We start from the raw sequence: 26,299 nt of genomic DNA, 5'->3' as shown, positions 1-26,299 counted from the left end.
CAAAACTTCCAAATATACTTTTATGAGGCAAGAAGTATGGATACCAGAACCAAACAAGCATAGTACGAAAGCAAACAAACAAAAACTACAGACAGATATTGCTTATGGGTATAGAGACCAAAGTCCTTAACAAAATTTGCCACATCATATTAAGCAGCTCAAGAATAATCACTTGATCATATCAATTGATGCAAGAAAAAATATATCACAAAATTTGACATTCATTAAAAAAATACATATCAGAAAACTAGGAATCCCAAAGAATTTCCTTGATAAAAAACTTGATAAAGAACATCTAAAAAATCCTGCAGCTAACATCATAATAATGGTGAAAGATTTTAAATCTTTCTTTCTGATATTAGGATCAAGGTAAAGACATATCATTTCAGCTCTGCTATTTTTCATAGTACTGGAAGTTCCTGCCAGCACAAAATTGCTAGAAAAGTAAATAAAAACATAAAATTCAAAAAACAAGAGATAAATCATCCCTACCTTGTAGGTATTATGGTAGTTTATGTAGAAAATCCCAGGTATTGTATAAAATTTCTCACAAATAGTGAGCTCAACAAAATCTCAGAATATAAGCTCAACGTAAAAAAAAAAAAAAAATCAATTGTTAATCAATGGGCACAAAGTTTCAGTTATGCATAAAGAATGAGTTCCAGTAATCTACTGTAAAACAATGTATTTAGAGATAATGACACTATTTCACATTTAAAAATCTATTTGAGGCTAGGCCTCATATTAAGTTTACTTACCACAATATAATAATTTAAAAAATAAATATGGGAGCTGGTTACATAGCTCGGTGGTACAACAGTTGTCTAGAATACAAAAGGCCTGGGTTGGATCAGCAGCACTGAATAAAGAAATAAATAAACATTTTTAAAATATATTTTTATTGATAAGCAATGAACTCTGGAAACCAAAATTTTAAATGTAGGAACTTACATGCCCCCCCAAATCTAAATACTTATGAATCTAAAAAAATATGTACTGTACGTACACAACTACTAACTAAAAATCCAAATAAAGTTGTGAGTAAATAGAGATACACAATGTGCTCATAGGACTGGGAGACATAACAGTGAATAGGTCATTTCCCCCAAATTAGTCTACAGTTTTAATGTAGTTCCTATCAATATATCAACAGGTTTTTTGATATTATGGGCAATCACTATATTTCCTTAATTCTATTTCTCTTGTTTCTGTTTATTTGGCTTTAGTACCTATAAACTAGCTCCCAAAATACCATATTTTCCCATTGGATTTACCTAAAGAAAGATTTTTAAAATCCATCTAAGACATTTATGTCTTTATAGAACGTGTAACATTTCAACAAATATGAATTAATGTGAAAAAAGAAGTAAAACTGGCCCAGAATGATTTTTCCCAAATCAATAAACTTTTTAGCTTTATTTAAATATCTTAGCTATCAAGCCTGTTTTTCCTAGTTTATTTATTCTCTAAAGCTGTATTAATCATAGTACTTGAATTTATGTTAAATAATTTAATAAGTTTGGAAAATGACCCTGTCCTTCAAAATTAGCATGAAATAATGCCTTTAGGGTTTTCCATTAGTTAAGCATTCACTCCTTATTCTTTTTGAAGTTTATTTTACTCAGTTCTTTCTAATTAATGTGCAATCCACTTTAGGATACAAGGATTACTATTAAACTGAAACATAAGCAAGGGCCAGCCTTCATTTTACAGTATGTATCATAAAATTATAAGCAAAAAAACCCACTTTTTAAAAACACATAACCAGGCATGGTGGCACACCCTATAATCTGAGTGACTTGGGAGGCTGAGGCAGGAGGATTGCAAGTTCAAAACCAGTCTCAGCAACTTAAAGTGGCCCAGAGCAACTTAGTAAGACCCTGTCTCAAAATTTAAAAAAAAAAAAAAAATTTAAAGGGCTAGGGATGTGACTCAGTGGTAAACTGCCCCTGGATTCAATCCCTGGTACAAAAAACAAACAAAAAAAGATTCCATACATATGACTTCAATGTAGTAAAAATATGCTTTTAATTTTTGAAAATGTATGTCTAGTTAATTCATGTGTATAAATAATTATAATCTTATTTAAAATTAGCAACATACACATCAGGTATATATATTATAGAATTTTTTATATACTTCTTTTTCATAATTCTGGTTATAGAACTTCTAGCGTTTTCTTTTTCTTTGGGCAATCACGTAAGTAACAGGCAGTGCAGACAGAGAATCCCCAGTCCTAAAATCTGAAATCTGAAATGCTCAAAACTCCCAAGCTTTTTGAGTACCAACATAATACCACAAGTTAAAGATTACACACTTGACCTCATACAATGGGCCAGTCAAAACTTGAATACACTAAAAATATTGTAGTGTAAAATTACCTTCAAACTACAGGCATAAGACATAAATCAGTTTTGTATTTAGACTTGGGTATCACCTCCAACATATTGCATTATATATGTGAAAGTATTCTAAAATCTGAAAAAAAATCTGAAATCCACTTCTGGTCCAATCAACCTAATTGGATGCAGATAAGGGATACTGAACCTGTAATGCCATTATAGGTATGTTAGAAGTACGAAACTATAATATATTCACAATATAAAATACTGTTTAAAAGCACAGTATCATACAATAAAATTAAATGACCTAAATATTAGAAATATGTTTGTACTAGTGGATTAGAAGACTCAGTATAGTAAAATTGTCAGTTCTCTAGAAATTTATCTGTAAGCTTAATGTTATTCCTATCAAAATATCAGAAATACATTTTATTAACAGATCTGTAGGTTTATCTTTAAATCTTCTGAAATTAATATCTTAAAACATTGTACCTAGAATTTCTAAAATAATTTTGTGAAAGAATGATAATGTCAGAATGATATTTCTACCCAATGCTTAATTAAACTGACACAATATCAATAGTAATTAAGGTGGTATAGCATTGGCAGAGGGATGAGCACCTTATCTATAAGGCAGAACTGCTGTTCCAGAAACAGACCCACACAAATTTGCTCAACTGATTTTGACAAAGGTGCAACTCTCAGTCAATGAGAAGAACAATAGTCTTTTCAGCAAGTGTTGCTGGAGCAAATAAACACCTATAAGAAAAAGTATATATCTTCAACCTAAACCCATGCCTTATACAAAAATCAATTCAAAATGAATCACAGATTAAATGTAAAGATAAAATGATAAAAATTTTGGAAGAAAAAAATCAGAGCCTTCATGGCTTAAATCTTAAGTTAAGAGTTCTTAGACATAATCCAAAAATACTATCAAGGGAAGACAATCAACAAACTAAACTTTATTAAAAGGTAAAATTTTGCTTCAAATATCATGTTAAGAGCATAAAAGAACAAGCTCTAGACTTGGATAAAATATTTGTGAACTATATATCGAACAAAGATTCATATCCAGAATGCATAAAAAGCTCTCAAAACTCAGCAGTAAAAAAAAAAAGAAAGACTTATAATTAGAGAATGAATGAAAGATATTAACAGACACTTCACTGGAGGTTATATTTCTGAGGAAGGAGGAAATGGGGAGTTTCTAATCAATGGATATAAAATTTCAGTTTTGCAAAATGAATAAGTTCTAGAGATCTGGTAACTGTACAACACTATACCTATAGTCAATAATACTGGATTCTACAGTTTAAAAAATAAGAATGTAAAACTCATGTTAAGTGTTCTTATCACAATAAAATAAAATTTATGGGCTGGAGCTGGGGCTTAGTGTCAGAATGCTTGCCTAGCACATGTGAGGCACTTGGTTAGGTCCTTAGCACCACGTAAAATTAAACAAATAAAATAAAGACATTCTGTCCATCTAAAACTACAAAAAAATAAAAAATAAAGTTTTGGAAAGGTGCATTCACATGGCAAACACATAGAAAGATGTTGAATGACATTAACCATTAGGGAATTTCAAATTAAAACGATCATGATGTATCTCTACATACGTAAGAATAAAGAATATAACATAAAATTAAGAACACCAAATATAGGTGAGAATTTGGAAAAACTGGATCACTTGCACATTGCTGGTAGATATGTAAAATGTCACAGTACCTGTGGAAAATGTTTTGTCAATGTCTTTAAAAAATTAAACATATATTTGCCATAATGAGGCCAAATAATTTCATTCTTCAACATTAGTCCAAAGAAATCAAAGGAAAATTATATGTGACATTTTTTGTAGCTATATTTTCACTAGCAAAAACTTGGAAATAGCTGCAATCTCCTATAGAAGATGAATGGTTAAACAAACCATAGAACATCTATACCATGACATACTATTTAATGATAAGTGTAAACAAGCCATTGGTAACAACTTTAATGAAACTTGAGAATGCTGAGTGGGAAAAACAGCCAATCTCTGAAAGTCACAACTGATTCAATTATTTAACATTCTTGAAATGACATGATGGAGAACAAATGAGTTGGTGACAAGATTTAGGGATGATTGAGGAGGGTGGATGGTATGACTAAAGGGATAACATGAGGAAAGTCTTTATAAAGATGAAACAGTTCTGTGTAGTTGTGATAAAATGACATAAACTATACACATGCATTATATCAATGTCAGTTTCCTGGATTGATATTGTATCATAGTTGTGTATAGTTACAGTTTGCTCCTTTGGGAGAATCTGACTGAAGAGTATATGGAGTATCTCTATACTATCTTTGCAACTTCTTGGGAATTTATATTTATTTTGAAACAAAAAGCTAAATAAATTCTTAAAAATTCTGCTGTGCCAATTATTAACATGGGGAACCTGAGCAAATTCCTTGGTTAGTGACTTTTATAATTGGGCCCCTAAGACCTTCCAGATATAGTTATTGTGAAGACTATTAAAATGAAAGCAATAAGTGATTAAGGGTCACAGGAAAATAGTGACATGATCTGAATTGGAAAATTCACTGTGTTAGTACTACATGTTATTTTACATGACTTTCACTTTTTCCAGTTATTTTAAGTATATTTACTCGCCTATGTTATAAAATCTTAAAGGAAGTGTATGTATTATACAAAATGTAGAAATTATTACAGGTAATAAATAAGTTATGATTATGACTAAACCTGAAAGATAATTAAAATTTACCTGAGGATAGTCAAAATTAAATCATTGTTTTGTACTTCAGGTATTACCTAGAGCATGTTTTTGTATAAATGGAACCACAGTTGTTTTTAGAACCATGTACTTCAGGTTTTCTCATAGTTGAAATTCATTAGAATCACCTGTGAAACACAGACTGCTAGCTCCTGCCCCCAGAGTTTCTGATTTTCCAGAATTCACATGTATGTGTCATTTCTAAGAAGTTCATTTATGATGCTATTGCTGCTGGTTGGTGGAATGGTAAACTATATATATATATATATATATATATATATATGCCTAAAGGTGGGTTTGTGTATATATAAAACTCATAGGACAAGATGTAAAGGAGCTTACAGTGCAGGAAGACAATGATGTTAACATGCAAAATTGGATCATAGTCAGTCCTAAAACTTTTTTTTCTCATTGTGTTTTGAAATTGTGCTTATGTGCATATATAAATAACCAAACTAAGGAGAGAAAATGAGATTAAATATGGGAATGAATGCTTCAGTCCATTTTTATAATAGTAATTTAAATACTAATATTTAAAATTAAAGTTAGGCTTCATCCGTTAGTTTACATGTGATTTGGTGGTCAGTGGCAATTTTATGATGATGACATTGAAAAATATAAAATGTATAATTAACTATTAAGGTAAAAATCTTAGTAAGATTCAGTGTCATTTTTCCCCATATATTTTTTCTCTTTCTATGCTAAGCAATTGAATGATTGACATAGAAAATGTATCTGCCACTGTAAGAAATGATACTAAAAATAGCACTCAAATAATTTAGTGGGGATCATTATAATTACAAAATAAATATCTTTCTAAAAAGTGTTTCTGATGTTCTCTATAAATATTGAGCTCACTTGTTGCATAAAATATAATTAGAAGACAAAGAAGCCTTTTTATTGGCAAAGAATGATTTATAAACCTGATGAATGACATATTGCAACTGTGTTCACTTAAACACAGAAAGAAAAACTTTTTTGAGAACCATTTAATTGTCATTAACTCACTGTTTAAAAGAATGACTTTAATAATTGGCACCAAAGAAATTAAATAAAGAATAATTTTCCAGTGAAGAAGTTTTATCATAATCCACAAGTAAAATTTAGCATTTTAGGAGGATTTCTTCATTCCATTATAAGAGTGCTCTTTATTTGAGAAGAAAACTTGTCCCATGAGACCCACTCACATACTGCCTTCAGAACTCAGCTGTTACATTCTGCTGCTGCTTCTCTTATTCCGACTGTTGGCATCATCAATACATGACTTTTGATTGGATCCCAAGGGTAAAAATTAACTGTGGTAGACAGGAGATTCATAACAAATGCATAGATTATTCGGGACATTTCTTTTTGTTCAGTAGAGTGAATTTTTTTCTGTTGTTAAAAGGAGGGGAAAAAAGGGAAGGCATTTAAAAGTTAATTTAAAAGTTAATTTTGGATCAAGATTTCTGCTCTGTTATTCTAGAAATTTACATAAAAGTTACAGAAAATTATTGTTCCTCCTCTGTACTGAAGAGATTTTGCATTTAGAGGACTTTGGGAGCAAGAATTATGTCCACTGTGCTATTTTGGCTTGGATGTTAATCAGAACACAGTTGAGCATTATTTCAATTTGCAGGACTTGCCATGCTGGAAGCACAACCTTATATGTAGTGTCCATGGGCAGTCCTATTATGGGAAACCAACTTGAGAGAAAAGGCGGGTCACTTGCTTGTGCGCAGGTCCTGGAATTTCAAATATCCAGAGGCCTCTACAAAATTCTGGCATCAGTTACTATGTTGACTCACTCAGTGTTAGGATCACTCACTTTCCCCCTACAGGACTCAGATCTTGGAGGCAATTGCTTTCAGAGAAAAACGAATAGGAAAACTGAAGTGTTATTTTTTTCAAGTCTGCTGAAGTTTATTGGTTTCTCATTCCTAAGCCTACTAGAGCAATAAAGTTGGGAGAAATTTTTACCAAGATTTCTATCGCTGCTTCGACAAATACTTCTTTTTCCAAATGCTTTGGTGGGAAGAAGTAGAGGACTGTTGTAAGTACAAAATAATTTTAAAATATCTTTAATTGTAGCATAAGTTTAGTTTGTGACAAGCTCACTGATTAGGCAGAATGGTTTTAAATTATTACACTAGTTTGTGAATAAGCATAAATGTTATCTTCAGTATACTTTATAATATATGTTTATGTATATATTCAGGTGTAGATGTTTCTCACTGGGAAAACTTCAATAGAAATTAGGTAGAGTTGAGTTATTATCTTTGCAATAAAATAAACACATCTTTCTTATTTAAGAAACCACTGAAGGAATAGAATATGCATAACTAGCTTTGAGTGTATGTAACAGACTATTTTGATTGCTCTAAAGTAGTTTGTGAATCTGGATTATTATTTTGATTGATGCTTCTATATTTAGTAATGGTTACATGAATGGTAATGACCTGACATTCTCAGTGAACTAACTGCTGAATGGGAATGATATGGAAACCTAAAGCTTAGAAAATGATATATCAGGCATATCATGGGGGGGGGGGGAATTTAAAAAAATTGTGATGGATAAATGACATGTGCAAAAATATTGATAAAGATTTAATTTCCAAGTTACTTTCTCATAGTATTTGCAAAATTTTGAGTGCTCTTTTCTGTCACACATTATGAGAATTCTTTAAGTAATGTAAATATGTGCTGCCAAATAACCTGAAAGTCTTTTATTTAGGAAGTAACAAAAACTTAAGAGATTTCTGATCGTATTTTGCAGTAAAGTCATCATGGTATTTCATGTTTTTCATGACCTAGCATTTTACTGAAGCTTTATAGTTAGGCTTTTATATAAAAATGTGACTAATTTGTTTATTTTTAAGAAAGCTATAATGACTAATGAAGAATTTAAGTCAACTGTAATGCAACCATAATAGAAGTACATAAAAATAATACATGATGAGGACAGTGTGTCCCAAAGAGAAGGATGAAGGAGATTATATTTTTCCCCTATTTTTGACTTGTGGATTGTAGTTATTCTGAAATAGACATGAGGACAATGCCTATAATTAAGAACGAAATAAATAAATCTCTCCAAATAAGTAATGCTTCGCAAATTCTAGAAAAACACTGAAAACAAACTCATAAAAAGTTTCTGTAAATAAATTAACATTGTCCATTTATTTACATTGGATAACAGATTTCATAGTATAACATTTATATCATTTTCATCTTAAATGTTTTACTGAGTATCAGTATTGCTTTCTAATTGAAAAACTGTTCTATGACTACCATTATAAAGCCAGATAAATAGATAGATAGATAGATAGATAGATAGATAGATAGATAGATAGATAGATACAGATATTCTTCATGGTATGGTATACCACACACACACATACACACATAAACACACAACACACACATGCACATTTTTATTTGGTATTTGTTTCTATCATATCATTAATTTATAATGCTATCAAAATTAATTACTGGTGATGATTAATTCTACAAAATTAAGATCATTTATTATTACTTAGAGGAATTCTGAAAGAATTTCAAAGATGAAATTCTGTTATGAAGCAAAGCAACCTTACTTACTCCTCTGTCATAGATATTCAAGTAAGATTTTAAATTCTTAAAGTTTGAAGAAAGATAACCTTTTGGGGACATGCCCTGTAGGACTTTTACTATAGTGCATTTTAAAACCATCAAGCAATGCTTGTGACTTGACAATAGGTTTAAGACAAAAGGAAGATATTCTCAAGGTTATATTATACATTGAGTTTTACTGTTGAACAAGATATTATTAGTTGGGTTTTTGACATTTGAATACAGTTTTTAAAATTGTCTTAGTTTGAAAAATTTAAAACAGTACATTTGGCTGTTATTTAACTAAAATTGTTACCATTTAAAAGAGGTCACTATATTAACATGCATATCATTTACTTTTAGGATTTCTCAAATTATGAGTTGCAAAGGATTAATCAAATGATTAACTGCAAATAGATATTTTATTGAGCTTTTTTTTAAAGATGCAAACCATCTTGAGACCTAACAAAAACATCTATTAGAATAACATTTGTAGAATCTTTTAAAGCATGTTAACTATGAAAGAGAGATTGCAGTTCCAAGTTGATGATATACTTTTTAATTTAATAAGATTTTTGTGTAATATGGCATATTATAGAAAATACATTAGAATATATCATGTGATATTAATCTTTTAAAATACTTTATGCAAATTTAAGTTATTTAAGAAAAAGATAGTACTTGACTCTATTCCAGCTATACAATACTGAAACAGAAAATTCATGATTTGGGTAGAAATACTAGTACACCTTCCTCTTCAGTCCTGTGTTACTTGTTCAAAATCTTTATAGACAAAATCATTTACTGCATAAAACAAATTGTCAAATACTTAGCCACTTCTGTGGTTTAATAAAAGAGATTAAAATCTTCCTTGTGTTGGAAGAGTCAGGTGATTCTAAAATTTCTGCTTTATCTTATTATGACTGTGTCTAAAGAGCAAATCAAAGTGATTTCCCAAACTTTTCTTTTCAACCTAAATTCTAATATTTCCCTAACTCATTAAGCATGTTTTATCATATTTTCATCAAATTATTGTTTATTTCATTGCAAATACAAGAAACATAGTATTTTTGTATGGGAATATGTGTGTGTGTACACACACACACACATACACACACACATACATACATACACATTTAAACCACAGAGTAGTTTTCTAAGATATATTAACTGAAATTGATTAGAAACTAATCTCTACTTAGAGATGATTTTCTTTTCATCTTTTTTTTTAATTTTCTACTTTAAACATTATTTTGTAAGGAATTGATCAATAAGACATAAATATTCTCTGAGTAATAAAATAGAACAAACCATGAAAACTCAGGATTTATGACTATACAATTGGGGGAGCTCTTTTAAGAAAAAATAATATTAAAATATGAATAAAAAAAATTAGATATGTCTTGGGAGGGGTCCCTACAAGTGAAGTTTTAAAGAGTTTCATGGGCTATCACCTCTGTTTGGAGAAATTTGTTAGGGTTGAATCTTGTCCTAGTTACATTTTAAAATAAAATTGATGCTAGTTATATTTATTTAAAGCATATATTATTTCTCAAAGACAGCCTTTTATTTAATGCAGATTAGAGAGTTAAGAGAATTTATAATGGTAGGAATTTGACATTTCTGCCTTTCATTCTGAAAAGATACATTGATTAAAGTGATGTCAAACTCAGTTAATGGAGGCGGTACAGTTATTTCAGATATACAGGGTATGTAATTTGAAGGCGAGCCAAATCACAATGACAAGGAATAATGATGACCTTGGTTTATTTTTATACAGTACACTCAAGTTTTGATTGGATTCAGAGAGAGGCAATGGTTTTCTATCTCACAAAGTCCTGCTATAGTCCTAGGAGGTTTGTGTTCTTTTATCAAGGCAGTAGGTTCATATTGAAAAATTTTGTTGGGAAAGTCATAGAATGGAGTATGGGAAGTAAGACTTTTTTATTAAATGCAACCAAGTTCCATAGCAGAGTTTCATGAAAATATTTCTTTTTAGGTAGCATATTCTGTGCAGCATGTTGATCTTCAAAACTATATAAGCAAACAAACATTTTGTGGTCTTCACTTTTTCTCTGCTTACAGCATCTGTTAGTGAAACTTCCTTGGAGTTTCACAATATAAAATATTGAAACATCTTTCGAGTTTCAAACTCTATTTTAGTGCAAATATGAAAGTTAAAATGGCAATGTCATAGTAAGTTAAAACGATGATAGTATAGTATATGTTTAGTATTTTCTCAATTTTTGAGGGTTTTGACTACTTGTATCACACATAGATTCCTTTCTAAAGACTGTAAAATTTCAGTCTCCCTCTACTTAATATTAGAAGTTAACATGTTTTCCAGAAATTCTGATACCCCCTTTTAAATAGAAGAGTAATTGATATTTGTGAATCACTTCTGTGCAAATATTGTTTCAAGATTAACACATAAAATAATTTGGCTTACTTTTTTCTGGAGTTTGGGAATGAAAGTTCCTTTTCCCCTTATGCTGCAGCATATTATAATATTAAATGTGATCTCATAAATCAGAGATTGTGAAACACTTTAACACCCAGAGTCTATATAGTCTTTCTCTTTCCTCATTCATTATTAATTCCCCAAATATGGCAAAATAAACTAAAAATTACAATAAACATATTGGCTCCAGTATTTTAAGGGAACCTGAAATTTCTCTACCACAAATTCACAGAAGACAGATGAGGATAAGGAAAGGAAATGATCCCTGTGGCTCATGCTTAAAAGAATCTTCATGTCATGGCCATTCAATCACCCCAGAAAAAAATCAAAGGGCAGTACTCATAGCTCTCTTCTTCCATAAAGGCTGCCATTTTAAGCATTTAGAGTCTTTATTTTAAAGTATTTTCCTGTTAATCTGGAAACTATGATTTGCATATAAGTGATTCACAAATATCAGTTACTTTTATATTCAAAAGGGGATATCAGAATTTCCAGAAGTCTACCATTTTAAGTATTTTAATCTGATATCATTCATTCAAAATATCTGGGAAGGTGAACACAACCAACCGTTTACTGGGGTCCTACAATCTTGAAATTTGGCTTTGCATAGTATTAAGCCCTGAGAAAACAGGCATTCCTAGCAGTCAGGATTGGATTTAGAAATCAATTTCTTCCTCTTCCTCCTTTATTATCTTTTGCCTTCTGCCTCAATGCCTCACTTTCATTCTGTAATTATGCACACTATTCTTCACTAATGGAAAGTGAGGGAGAATCAACAGTTATCCTGTAGCAGGAATGAAACTGTCATTTCTTTGGTACACTGATAAAACGTTGCTGCTGTTGTTTCTGTCATTCATAAATGACTCCTCCTGAATTCTTAACTCAATATTTTGAATCCATATAATTTTAAGGAATTAATTTTTCATAAATTTAAAATGTTGAAAAACTGATGTTTATGCGAAATTTGAGAGTTGGAATATATTTATGGCTAGTTTAACATATTTACTGTCATCATGCTTCTGTTCAAGTTTTTAAAAATCTGAAGAAGAGCTTTGCCTCTATCTTAATTATTCACTTCATTTTAGTTTATGTATTTTGTCTGTTTTAAGTGGAAGAATGTGGTGGCTCTGATGAATAGGAGGAACATTAAATTGCATTCATTATTCAAGCCAATATTTATCATGTGATAAAAGAAGGACGTAGATAGCTAAATGGGTTTCAAAGAGGGTTAAAATAATTTTCTAAGCTCCAAAAAAGCAGTGATTTGAATTTTCATGCTTTTAGTTTATATTAAATAAATACTTAAATCACATGAGTACAACAATGAGGAATTCACATATGCTAAAGTTACACAGTCTTTTGTCAATTTAGCTTTAACTTTTAGACATATTTTCTTTCCAAATTTGCTTTTAAAAGATCATTATTAATTGAGCACAATTAGCATTATAGTGTTCTATATGGTTCCATATTATGGGCAAATAAAGGGGTCACCTTTTTAAAAGTTTTTACCCTCTCCTAAGCTTTTGTTTGAAATTGCCCCCCCTTTTCCCATTCTGTTTTTTGGCTTGACTGTCACTGAATCAGGACTATAAAAGGGCATAAACATCAGTAGCTTTTTGCCCATTCCTGGCACTCATCTTTATTTGCACACAACTTGCCTCCTCCTTTATCAGATTACAGTAACAATGTTACCTTAGCCTAAGTGCTGACTTAAAGGGCAAGGGAGTCAACACACTGTTACAAGTACAGATTTTAGCCTTGGAAACTGTGTGGGGATGTATTAAAGGAATAAAATAGAAAAAAGAAATCACAGAATCAGAACTGCACAAGTATTTTCATCAAAAGAAAGTTGAGTAATTTGCTTTTATGTTGGTGCTTAATAAGGCAGTGTTAGGATTAAATTGATGACTGATTGGACAAAATATTATCAAAATGGTTGGGAGAGTGGAAAAAATTATCAGTGAATGGACAAATCACAGTTGCTATCACATAACTGAGAAAGAAAAGGGGAAATCACGCTTAAAAGAGCATAAGCAATGTTGGCTCCTAGGTGGTTAACTTAAAGAGCTTACGGGAAGCTCAGACAGCTGAGGAATCCTGATTTAGTAGAGGCTGAAGGGCAGGGCAGGAGCCATGTGAACAGCTGCTGAAGAGCTGGAGGATTCCTTTGGATTAGGTGTACACACCCTGTCTCTAATGGGCTGTGTCAGAGTGCACCAAGTGTTATCAAAAGGGTTCACTTTGCTCAAGCTTAAGGCCTTTGCAATGTTTTACTTTAAATGTCTGGAAATAGATTTGCTCTCAAAATAAATTCAGAAATAAAATATCAAAAGCAGTGGCTCCATAAAGTTTGTATTGTGTGGTTTTGGATGATCATTATTTAAAGAAGAACCTATAGCTGATGATTTGTTATCCATCCATTCATTAATGTATATTAATCCATGCAATTAAAAAAAAAAATATATATATATATATATATATAATCGATTGCCAATTTTGTGCTAAGGCTATGCTGTACTCTGGAGATAATCTTCTAAACAAGCAAATTCATAAAGATTTACTTTAGAGGAGGATGTGCATATTAATATGTTCATAATACTTAAATATTTAAATTGCCTATTTGGGATAAGACCTACAGAGTAAAGACCACATTGTTATAAGAATGTATAATATTGAGCTGTAGACTAGTCTTAGAAATTGAGGAGGTCTTCCTGAGAAAAGGATGTCAAAATAAGAAGAATAGAATTAGGGAATTATTTTCCACTCAGAAAATGTTCCACTCAGAGAGGGCGACATTTGTGAGAGTAAAAACTGGTATGAGGAAAAATATAAGAGAGTCAGTTTTACTAGTGAATGGTGAGTGAGGGAGAGTGTGAAAAACAAGCCTGTAGCTTAAAGGGCAGGCTGGGGTCCAATTGTCTGAACAGGAAGCCTTAAAGGTCATGGGAATTATTTTTGTTTTTACACAAGCACTGAACAGCATTTCATGAGTTTTAGGCAGAACCCTGATGTGAACACATTCACGTTTTTAAAGAATATCAGTTTTATTAAGAAAGGATTAGGAAGTGCTAAGTGTAGATGAAGGGCTTCCAATCTGAAGCTATTTTCATAGCTCCCCCAAGTGTAGAAGAAGGTGGTTTTGACTAGAATGGTGGCACTGGAGGTGAAAGAAGTATGTCTAATAAGGATTTTTCTATGAGAGAGAATCAATAGCAATTGGTGTTCAATTGTATGCAGCATCCTCCATGACATGTAGAATTTGGTGCATAATAGTGCCATTTACAAGAAAACTGGAAGGGAAACTGGAATGATGGGAAGGATTAGGGATGGTGATGCTAAGCTTTTTGATGGAGAATGTGAGAACTGTGGTTATGGGGATCTGCAGCCTAGAAATGAAGTTATTATTGGGGATTAAAATGAGTGAGCCATAGAATGGATGAGACCAGTTAGAAAAATCTACAGCATGAAAAAAAGAAAGTCAGGAATTCAATTAGGAAGACAAAAACATTCTAAAAAAATCAGAGAGAAAACATCTAGATAGAGTGATAAAATTGTAAGCAAATAATATTTCTGTAAAGAGGGCTGTTGCTTTCAATCTCCAATTTAATGACTTTGTGAATGAGGAACTTACTTTCAGCACCAGGTGTCTTGGTTTCCACAGTCTCTGCCATCTATTTACCCCAATTTCCTTTTTCACATTGCTATTTCAGTGAGATATCACCAAAATATTGCCTTAGTAGAAAAGCTTCAATAAATATTTAAATTGTATAATGTATTCCGCTTTTTCCTGTACTCTGCAATTCCTAAAAATACCTTCTTCGGAAACCCCATTTCAACTGACTACTGTATAATGAAATGAGCCTTCAGTGTAAAACATTTATCATAGTCTGAATTTCAATTGCTCAGTCAGAGTTGTTAAGTAATATGAAAAATCATCCTTTAGAGAATACAGAATTGCACAGATATGACAAGGTAACTTTGCACTTTATTTAATGCTGTTTTAGTTAATATAGATGCTTATTGGAGAAATGTCTAAAAATTCTTGAGAACCATTAGTAGAGTTGATTATCCTTAAATCGGCAAAAATGGTGAAAATACTTAGAAAACATTGACAATTCAGTTTAAAAAAAAACAGAATCACACTGAAGAGGTAGAAGGCATTTGAGTAATTGAAATTTAGTTATGGATGAGTATAATGTACTTATCAGTTAGCTTTTGGGGAAGTAGGACTAGATAGACTATTAATAAGATATTGAGCAAATTTTTCACCATTACATTTTTACTTGCTTCTAACTAAGCATTTTTGAACACCTGCTGTGTTCTCTCAGCCTTTTATGAAATTACAACTCTGTAAGTCAGAGAACACACACACACACACACACACACACACACATATAAGTATACAACTGCTATAAAATGTCAAAAGAGTTATAAAGTGTGGCACAAATCAAACATAAATGATTATTTACGAATGATGTGATTATGGAAGTTTTCATTGAATTATCTACCTTTATAAATAGTCCTTAGAAAATGAGCATATGGAATTGTGGATTACAGGATGAGTGGAAGGTGTAGTAATGCAAAGACAAGGATTAATGAAGCATTGATTTCTCCTACATATATAGCTATTGATATTACCTTGTATGTGCATAGCACTATTCCAGGTTTATCTAATCTTCAGTGATATATATATATGCCATTCATCATGCTTATATACTGTCAGGCACTTCTCTGAGTGCATCACATGTAGCTCAGTTAATTGCCATATAAATGTAGGAGGTGGGGGAATATATTCATCTATATTGAACAGATGAAAATGAGGTACTGAGAGGTTAAGTAATTTGCCTAAGGTAGCTCAGCTGATATGTGGCAGAGTCAGTATTTGAAAAGTGGCATAATTATAGTAAGATTAAAGATCCTTAACCTGTCAGTTGTCACATCCTCTCAGGTTTGGAGAGAATCTTAAAAGGATGGAATAAAACAAAATGGCAAGAATCATAATATCTTCTTGCAAGAACTAAACATGTTCCATTGAGAATGTTTTGTGAAAAAAGTTATAGTAATTTTTGGTTTGCTTACATGTTTACTATGGACCTTGGTACATTTTCTTAGATAAAAACTAAGATGTCCTGAAAAACTGTTCGTTTATGCTCCAGATACTCACAGGGAGCTGTGTGTGGTGATATCTATAATAATTAACTTGTTTTACGATTTTATTCCTATCTCAATCTTCACACCATGTGAATATGAAAAACATCAAATGAAGTAACTAATACAGCTCTGTTTAAAAGTATCTATAGCTAGCTTCCTTATGGTCTCACTAGTTTTTCCTTCTGATTTTATTTCAGTTATGTACAGAAAACTGTGCTACATGAACAGAAAACTGAGAACTTGGCCCACATTAATACAGTTTAGTAATATTCTACAAAAATAATTTGCATAGATTAATATGACAGTAAGAACAAGTACTATTTTGAGTACTGCTTTGCATAAATAGGATTTTATTTAAATCACTATAATTTTTGCTTTACAACAAACTAATTTTTCTTTTTACTTTGTGTTGATTATAGACAGTGTTGTACATACTTTTATATTGTGTATGTGTATATAATGTGCAATATACAATTCTAGAGTACACCAGAAACAGAGAGTGAGCATTAGGCTATGAAGCACATTAGTCCCCTGTCATTAAGCAGTGTGCATCCCACACGAAAATGTTGACAATGGTTTTCCCATTTCTAAGGTCAGAAATAGTATTCAGATTTTATTTGACTTCATAAGCAATTTTATTTTCATCAAGAGACATGTATGTACATGTATCTACATATTAAACGATAATTGAAGATCACAATAGAGCAGAATGAGTCTAGATGTATAGATGAGAGTGGGAAGTAAGTGGGCATCAGAAATAATACTCACTGATTTATTTTCCTAATAGCTTGTTGATTGTCATGTCTGGTTTTCATGATACAGTTGTTAATATTGTCCAGTAACTGGCTAGTAAAAAAATGGATAATATACATTTTAACTCTTATTTAAAATTTGTATTTTTTTATTTCTTAACTATGAAGTCATTAATATTTGGATAAGATATGGAAATAAATCTCATGCTAAAAATACATTTTCAGATGGGCATTGTGTTAATTTCCAAACAATGGAATGACAATTCCACCAAATATAGTACTGTTCTACAGTATTAAATACACAAATGCTATTTTTTTATAATTTATTGCCATAAGTAACACTAAGACGTATAATTTTTTAAAAAGGGAATCATACACAAACACACACATATACACACACACACAGAAAAAAAAAATTTTTCATCTTAATTCCGTACTCTCTTTCTTTGATTTCCCTAGTGTATGAGATGAGTTAAGATTGTGTGAATACTATTTTACTAGGAAAAAAAATCTTCATGGCAGTAGGTGAATGAAACAAATTAAGTTCATTTATTTCAATATTACTATGTGCATAGATCTCTCTATTTCTGTGACATATGCAAACATACACATGTATTACTTAGAAATTAAGTGGTTTAAATATGAAAGTATTTGGGGCTGGGGATGTGGCTCAAGCGGTAGCGTGCTCGCCTGGCATGCGTGCGGCTCGGGTTCTATCCTCAGCACCAAATACAAACAAAGATGTTGTGTCCACTGAAAACTAAAAAAAAATATTAACAAAAAAAAAGCCATAAGAGAAGGCAGAGGTGGTAAACATGAGAGTATTTTGTCTTTACTCATATTTATAAAATCATTTAAATTGTGACTAGAACAATGCTAAATCAGTTCTTCCATTTGGAAAATATAAAAAAAATATTACAACACAGGAAAATAAAAGGAAAACAATTTATTATGTCCATATGCCATTCTCCAATTATAATGGATAATGTTAATTTAATGTTATTTATTTGCAGATAACTAACCAGCTTTAACTCTAACTCAGTTTTCTCCAATAAATTTCAGAACTATAATTTGATATTCCATTCATATGTGACAAAGGCATCTTTATTCTGAATGCTTACATTAGTCAGCTTTTACACTGCTGTGATCAAAAGACCTTACAAGAACAATGTATAGCAGGGAAAGTTTATTTTGGCTCATGGTTTCAGAAGTTCAGTCCATGGTAGGCCAACTTCATAGCTCTGGGCTAGAGGTGACTCAGAACACCATGGTTGAATGGTGTGCTCAAAGAAAGCAGTTTGGAACATGGCACCCAGAAACAGAAAGAGCACTCCACTCACCAGGAAGAAAATATAAGTCCCTAAGACGTCCCCCGTGACCTACCTTCTCCAGCTACATCCTACCTGCCTTTAGTAACCACCCAGTTAATCCATTTGAGTGGATTAAGCCACTGATTGTGTTACAAACCTCATAATCTAATCATTTCACCTTTGTACTTTCTTGCATTATCTCACATATGTGTTTTTTGGAACAACAGATAGATATCCAAATGATAGCAATGCTTAAAAATGGAACTTTCCTCCATCCAATGAAATCTGATCCTATCCCATCCTTTATTATTGAATGTTGATGTCATTCATTCAGGTTTCACAGGCCAATAACCTAATTCATCTTTGAAACTCTGATCTCTCATGTTTGCTTATGCCTAAACCATTGGCATTTGATGTGGATTTTATCCCCAGATATCATTTCATTTACTTTTTTTCTTCTCCTTTACAATTACCCAATCTAGTTTCTTTCATGGGGCATATAGCAGACATTTCCTTCCTGGCTGCTCAGAATTGCCTGTTCCCCCTTCCCTCTAATCCATTCTCTAAAATTTATTCACTCAGTCAATTTTGAGTTTATGATCATCCATTTAATCACTTTATTACTTTATCTTGGCTATTAGAAAAAACAAGATAAAAAGAAGCTAAATAAACAAGGCCTAGACACTGTCTACCTATTTTGTCTCATCTTCCATCATGCTTTTTCTGAATTATTACTTTTCTGATTAACTTTTGTATAAATAGTCCTTGCTTCTTTCCACTTCAGGGCTTTTGCACATGCTTGTCTTTTCTTTCTTTTTTTTTTTTTAAAGAAAGAGTGAGAGAGAGGAGAGAGAGGGAGAGAGAATTTTAACATTTATTTTTTAGTATTTGGCGGACACAACATCTTTGTATGTGGTGCTGAGGATCGAACCCAGGCCGCACGCATGCCAGGCGAGCGCGCTACCGCTTGAGCCACATCCCCAGCCCTTGCACATGCTTTTCTATTTGTCTAGAACCTATGCTTCTCTGTTTCTCTTTTTTTCACCTAGATAACACTATTTTCCACTCACAAGGCATCAGAGTTCCCTGGTAGATGAAATTTTCTTGCTACATAAAATCAGTTTATAACATATAGCACTGTTAGGATTCCAAACGTAAGTGTGTAATAATTCATACTAGTTGCTCAGAGCATATGATAAGTTCTATGAATCCTCAAATATTGTGCTCATCATTGTTTCTCTAGAACCAAAGTTTTCTCAATATTTGGAGTAAGTTCGTGTTTAACACTTTAATGAAAGCTGTTGTTAATAGCCATTTATACATATTAATATATTATATAATAATTATGATAATTTGCAATTTATGAATATTTTGTACAACAACAAAAATATTTTAGTTCTGGTTGAAGCTTAACCTATGTAAGTAGTAAAATTGCTTTTCATCCATTAGGTTCCCCCCACCCTTCTTTGATTTATTATATTCCCTTTTACTCTAGAGTATTTTGGTTGATGGTTTATATTTTTACTATTTTTAATCCATGTCTTTTTTCTTTTCTTCATCTTTCTTTGTGAGCTCTCAAAGGACTAACCATATAAAATATATAAAGATCACTCTAAACCAAACCCTAAAACAAAAACAATCCTTTTAGAAAATAAGGAAAAGGCCTGAAAGGACATATTGCAGAGGAAGATATAAGGATGGCAAAAAGATGTTCGATATCACTAGCCATTAGAGAAATGCAAATTAAAAATACAATGAATTTTCACTATGCACCTATCAGAATGGTTAAAGCTTAAAAGAAAAAAAATGGTGACAATACTAAAAGCTGATAAGGATGTAGTAAGATTAAATCTTTTATATGTTGCTGGTGGAAATATAAAATGCTCCAGTCACTCTAGAAGACAATTTGGTAGTTGCCCCTAAAATTATATATGTAATCATCATATGACTTGTGCTCTTGAGCATATATCTCAGAAAATAGAAATTTATGTTCACTCAAATCCTGTTCATGAATGTAATAATCAGAAAATGAAAACAACTCTACTGTCCACAAATGGATAACTTTTAAACCATGATACAACCATACTATGAAGTACTACTCAGTGCTTTTTTTGGAGGGTGGGGAGGTACCTGGAATTGAACTTGGGGTACTCGACCACTGAGGCACATTCCCAGCCCTAATTTGTATTTTCTTTAGAGACAGGGTCTCAATGAGTTCCTCAGTGCCTTGCCATTTCTGAGGCTGGCTTTGAACTCAAAATACTCCTGCCTAATCCTCCCAAGCTGCAGGGATTATAGGCACCACCACACCCAGCTCCAGTGGATCTTAGAAGAAAAATGCTGAGTGAAAAAAAAATATATATCAGTATATTATATACTGTTATTCCTTTTATTGAACATTGTTGTAATAAAATTACAGATATCATAAACAGATTGCTGGTTGCCATGGCTTAGGAATGGGGAAGGAGGTGTTCTATATAGTAGTACATTGATTATAAACTCATTATATATTTTGTTTTGTTACATAAAGACCAAAGTTTTATTGTTGCATGGAACTATTGATACAGACACAAAGAGACACAAATGAATGCAGATATATCTGGTAAAATCTGAATCAAGTCTGGGTTTTACAGATATTATACTATAGTTGAAGATGCTGACAACATTGGGTAAGGTAAGCTGAAGTTTGCACAAACCAGCTCAGCATATTTTTTCAACTTCCTGTGAATTTATAATTATTGCAAAATAAAAGGGTTTTAAATGCCAGCATTCAACCTTTAACAAGCCCTCCATGTCCTGAAGCCCTGTGTATCATTTCCAGACTTAATCAAGGGATAAGCCTTATAAATTAATAAGTCCATCATTCAGGGTAAAAAGGATGGTTTAATGCAATCCACCAGACTATGATCCATTTCTATTATATGGGAACATGCATCACTTATTGAACAAAATGTCATGGTGATTTAGGCTATGTTCTATATGTCTCTATAAGGTATTGTGTTTCCGATTGTTTATGACCGAAAAGTCTCTATGGGAAAAGCTGGCCTTTTAGAAGTTATAATGATCTATAGGTATAGTAACTGGACAGTGCCTGAGATTGACTTGGGTTTTAAACTGGACACAACCTACCAAATCAAGTAATTCTGCCAAACTTATATTTATTTAACTAATATTTATTGAGGGCCTACCTTATTCTTGGCACTCAATCTACCATATGTACTGCCAGCTGTCTTTCATGAGCAAATTAGGCAAAATAATGCCACTTTACATGTTACTTACTGTTAGTATTAAGACAGGGGTATATTAATTGCTTAGTGAATGTCAAAATATTGGGGATGATTTTTTCCCTTGCAGGTTTATTATCAATAAATATCTAATTCATATAACTTCAAAAGATAAATATGCATTTATATCCAAGTTTCATAAATAGATACATAGAACCAAAGGCAATCTCTGATTGAATGTTTGTTGATAAGTGTGAATGAATGGTCTCCTTGTTTTTAATCTAGTTTTAAATAAATCCATTCTTGTAAATGCTGCTCCAGTATATTTCTAAAACACATCAGATTGTGTGCCTCTAGCCTACCATACTTTAGACAGTCTTTTTGCTGCAGAGTAAAATCTAAGGCCCTAGTATACAAGGTCTTTTAAAACAGCCCATCTGCTTTTGTCTCTTTTTTATCAGCTATTCCCCACCACACTTTCCTCTAAACATATAAAATTACTTACAATTCCACAAAAAGTCTTGCCTATGATTTGTTCCCACTTCTTACAATATTCTCACCAGAAAATCACCATATTTCTTCCACTAGAAACTTCTATTCATTGTTTTAGTATTTGCTTATAGAATATTGTTAAAAAGCATCCCTATTCCAGGTGCATGGCAAAAGTTTATAATCCAAACAATCCAGGTGGCTAAGGCAGAAAGATTGCAAGTTCAAGGCCAACCTCAGAAAATTAACAGACCAAGTAAAAAAAAATATTATTTTTTAAGAGGTGGGGATATAGCTCAGGGGTAGAGCATTCCTAGGTTCAATTCCCAATACCACAAAAAAGCATCCCTAGATACTAACTACTCAAGGTCAGAATTTAGTGCCCCTGATATTTGTTCTTATTGCAAACCGATTGGTAGATAATCCCATGCAAGCAAATAAATCCTCTATTGTCATTTTTTAGTATTTTTGTAGTTGTACACAATAATTTTATTTATTTATATGTGGTGTTATGGATCAAACCCAGAGCCTTGCACATGTGAGGCGAGCACTCTACTGCTGAGCCATAACCCCAGCCCCTCTATTGCCATTTTTCGGATACTTCTAGGCTACTAATTCCTTTGCAACTTAGGGGGAAGGTTTGTGCTTGTTATCTGTGGGTTCCTTGTGCCTAACAGCTTGTAGGAACAAACATGAATGATTAAATACCAGAACATTTATCTAACTGTGATTTTGTTATCAAATCACTATGTATTTGAAACTCAGACGTCATCCAGACTGAAAATTATTTATGTCTAATAGTGTGCGTGCATGGACACACACACACACACATTAACTGGGATAATGCTCAGTACATTTTTTTTTGTCCTGTTTAGTGTATTAGAAAACAACTTAAAGCTCAAATTAAAATATTGGCTGGTTAATCTAGATGGTTCATGACATCAGTGTTCTTTGTATCTTTATAATTTGTTTCCTATTTCTCAAAATAAATGTCAACATTTTAAAAAAGAGCCTTGACTTATGGAGATTTCTATAAGAGGCTACAAAACTGAGCTATCTTTGCAGATGTCAAACAGGTAGGAAGGGACATTAGAAATTGGTGCTCTCTTTGATGCTGGGTATCTGAGGACATTTTCCCAAGAAGGTGAATAGTTAGCTTGGACTACTTCGATGACAAGTGTTTGCTTGTGCTTGAGCTATTGTTGGAGGTTTCTAGAAGGGAACTTAGAACGGAATGTCCACTCCAGAGAGTATTGAGTTTCAGATAGCAGCTTTCTTGGTCTCATTTTCCATCCTGGAGGTTGGCCACAATGATTGGAAATCTTTCATCTGTGTTAATCTGGGATAGAGCCATTTATAAAAGGAAAGTTAGTTGCTGGGTAAATATGTGTGCATAAGCATGGAACCCCATTACACATATGCCCAAATCCAATGTGAAAAATAGTTATTGAATGAATCATACAAATGGAATTGAAATGTCTTTTAAAAATAGGTTCTACTGAGTCAATCTAACAGTCAATCTAACTTCCAAAAATAGAATTATGTACATATCATTATTGCACTAAAATGTTTATATACCTTTTTATCAACCCTTGAGTGTGAATTATGGTTTATGTTTTATGCTTACATGATATTCATGTAATAATGAATTTTCAAATACTTGTGTCTTAAACTCCTCCTCTTTCTAGAGCATTACAGAAACCTATAGAGCTGAAGTACATATACATTTTATGAGAAAAAATAGCTCACGTGATAGTATTGCTTTAATGAAACAACTGGCCTTCTGACCCAATTTTAAAATAAAATTGACTTTCTATGAACTAATTTACTTCCTCTATTTTATCTTCAAGTACATTTGCTAAAATATGTTGTGGGAAATTGTGCCAATCTATTTTGACTTATAATTTTTAACCAAAAAAAAAGCCACATTTCTCATTTATCAATGATAACTTTTATAACAGACCTATAATAGTTTTTTTTGTTAATGAAGGCATACATTATTATATCATCTTCAACTAAAATAGATATTTTTAATATTTATGTGCCAAATGCAAAGCACTAGCCAGTGAGAAGATGATTGAAGCCTTACATACTATGTTGTGCCTAGATGAAGTTCATGGCATTTTCTGTGTGGGGTTTTTATTATTGAAATACAGGGTGCAATTTTCAAAACTTAAAATAGAGACTCAGAATGAAAAATGGTCCAGATCATAACTTTTCTACATTAATATATGAATATACAACCAGTAAAACTTCACATCATATACATCCACAAAAAATGGGATCCTAATTAGAATAAGTCATACTCCATGTATGTATAATATGTCAAAATATACTCTACTGTCTTGTATATCTAAAAAGAACAAATAAATTTTTGAAAAAGTAAAAAAAAAAGAAAAATGGTCCAGACTTGAATTTTATTTATTTATTATTAAATTTTTATTTGTTTTAATTAGTTACACATGACAGTACAATGACCTTGACATATCATACATTTGAATCAGATGGGATATAATTTCTCATTTTTCTGAGTATACAGGTTGCAGAATCATATTGCTCATGCAGTCACATATATACACACAGTAATAATAATGTCTATTTCATTTTACTCTCCTACCAGACTTGAATTTTAATCTTTGACATCTACAAATCAAGTTCTATATTTGAACAATTAATTTCTATATATCTATTCTTTTATAATAAATGATGACAATAAGAATAACACTGTATATGTGCATATGTGTGTATAACTTAGTTTTATAAAAGCTGTGACTAGGGAATACATCACCATTCCAACTTGAAAAAGGTGGTAAATGAGATTATATTATTTGAAATAAGATTTGATTCATTATATTGCCTCTATTGCTAGATTCCATCCTAGAAGTTGCCTACCATATCTTATGTGTTTATATTTTCACAAACTTCTGACTACTCCATTTTACTAGAAAGAAATTCAATATCTATGTTTGAAACTAGCTAAATAATATTTAAAGGTGATTTTGATTAAGTAGGCATAAATGTCCTTTGTTTTAAGCATTTGATAATGACATTTATATTGGGGAAATAATAAAGAAGTAGAAATAATTTCATGTAACTTCCAAAAACAGAATTATGTACATGTATAACCAGAGTTTTAAAGATGATATGTACAATAGATTTAGACTACAGACCAAGTGCATAATTCATTTGAACTTTGAGCTTTTTTTAGTAGTAGATGAACAAATACCTTTATTTTGTTTATTTATTTTTATGTGGTGCTGAGGATCAAACCCAGGGTCTCACATGTGCAAGGCAAGTACTCTGCCACTGAGCCACAATCTCAGCTCCTGATTGTGTCTTTTAACTGTTCACATTAAAGTATATTCCCATATTCAAAGACCCTTTCATAATCTTGAGTACTATAATAAAAACATAGCCTTTGTAATAGAAGAACAAAAAGGATACTAATTGATGAATGTGCCAATTATCCTTCCAAATGCAGGAAAACAATGAAATTGTATACAAACACTGTGATTATAGAGTCTCTTTTATCAAGTAATAAAATCAATTGTTATAAATATTCAAATAATTATATATCTGGTGTGGTTACATTAGCTTCAGAGTATTTCCAAACGTTAATTCTCATTAGGTAAAAAGGGAATGCAGATTATATACATAGAGGGGAAAGAAGAACATCTAACTGCTTTTCTTTAGTTAGAATTCATTTGGACCCATTGTGGAGAAATATGTTTTCTCAAGATGAAATTCAACTTTCATGGTATCTGTGAGTGTGCCTGTGTTTGTTTATATATAAAAAAGAACACAGGGGTCCAATAGTGTGAGTTGTAAGATAAGGATATTATCTACCTGAAATGGTTAACTTTGGAGATATGAATCACTTTTTATTACTGTGCATTTAACATTCCCTTACATTTATTATAAGATTTGCCTTTAAAAGAAAAAATAATCTATTGCTTAGAAATAATTTAAAAGTAAGCAAGTTCATTGCTATATAAATCAGAATTTTAAATGAAGGTTTTCAAAGCATTAGGATATATTTCCCTTCTGGCTTCAATTTGAAAACTGATAAAATTTTAGATCACAGTACATTTAATATGTCTAAACAATGTTCATTTAACAGTAAAACCTGAATATTTAATTTCCATAGCTGAGAAATTCAGTATTTGAAATTAAATTGCCACATATTACTAGACATTAGTCAGAGATATTGTCTTTTAGCATCTGTTACA

The 26,299-nt window shown here is 31.7% G+C and overlaps 1 protein-coding gene across 3 annotated transcripts in view; it reads left to right on the top strand.

Annotated features, from left to right (window-relative positions):
* The first annotated feature begins 6,908 nt into the window (after window positions 1-6,908).
* The window catches only part of Dmd (dystrophin), a 2,011,337-nt gene continuing 1,991,946 nt past the window's right edge, over window positions 6,909-26,299 (top strand). For all 3 annotated transcript variants that reach the window (XM_077107047.1, XM_077107046.1, XM_077107045.1), the window contains exon 1: window positions 6,909-7,148. In XM_077107047.1, the coding sequence (XP_076963162.1) occupies window positions 7,118-7,148 (31 nt within the window). In that variant the 5' untranslated portion in view covers window positions 6,909-7,117. The remainder of the gene's footprint in view (window positions 7,149-26,299) is intronic.

This window comes from Callospermophilus lateralis, chromosome X, assembly GCF_048772815.1.
Source record: "Callospermophilus lateralis isolate mCalLat2 chromosome X, mCalLat2.hap1, whole genome shotgun sequence".
Classification (NCBI taxonomy): domain Eukaryota; kingdom Metazoa; phylum Chordata; class Mammalia; order Rodentia; family Sciuridae; genus Callospermophilus; species Callospermophilus lateralis.
Note: the sequence above shows the minus strand (reverse complement) of the source record. Positions and strands in the feature narration are given on the sequence as shown.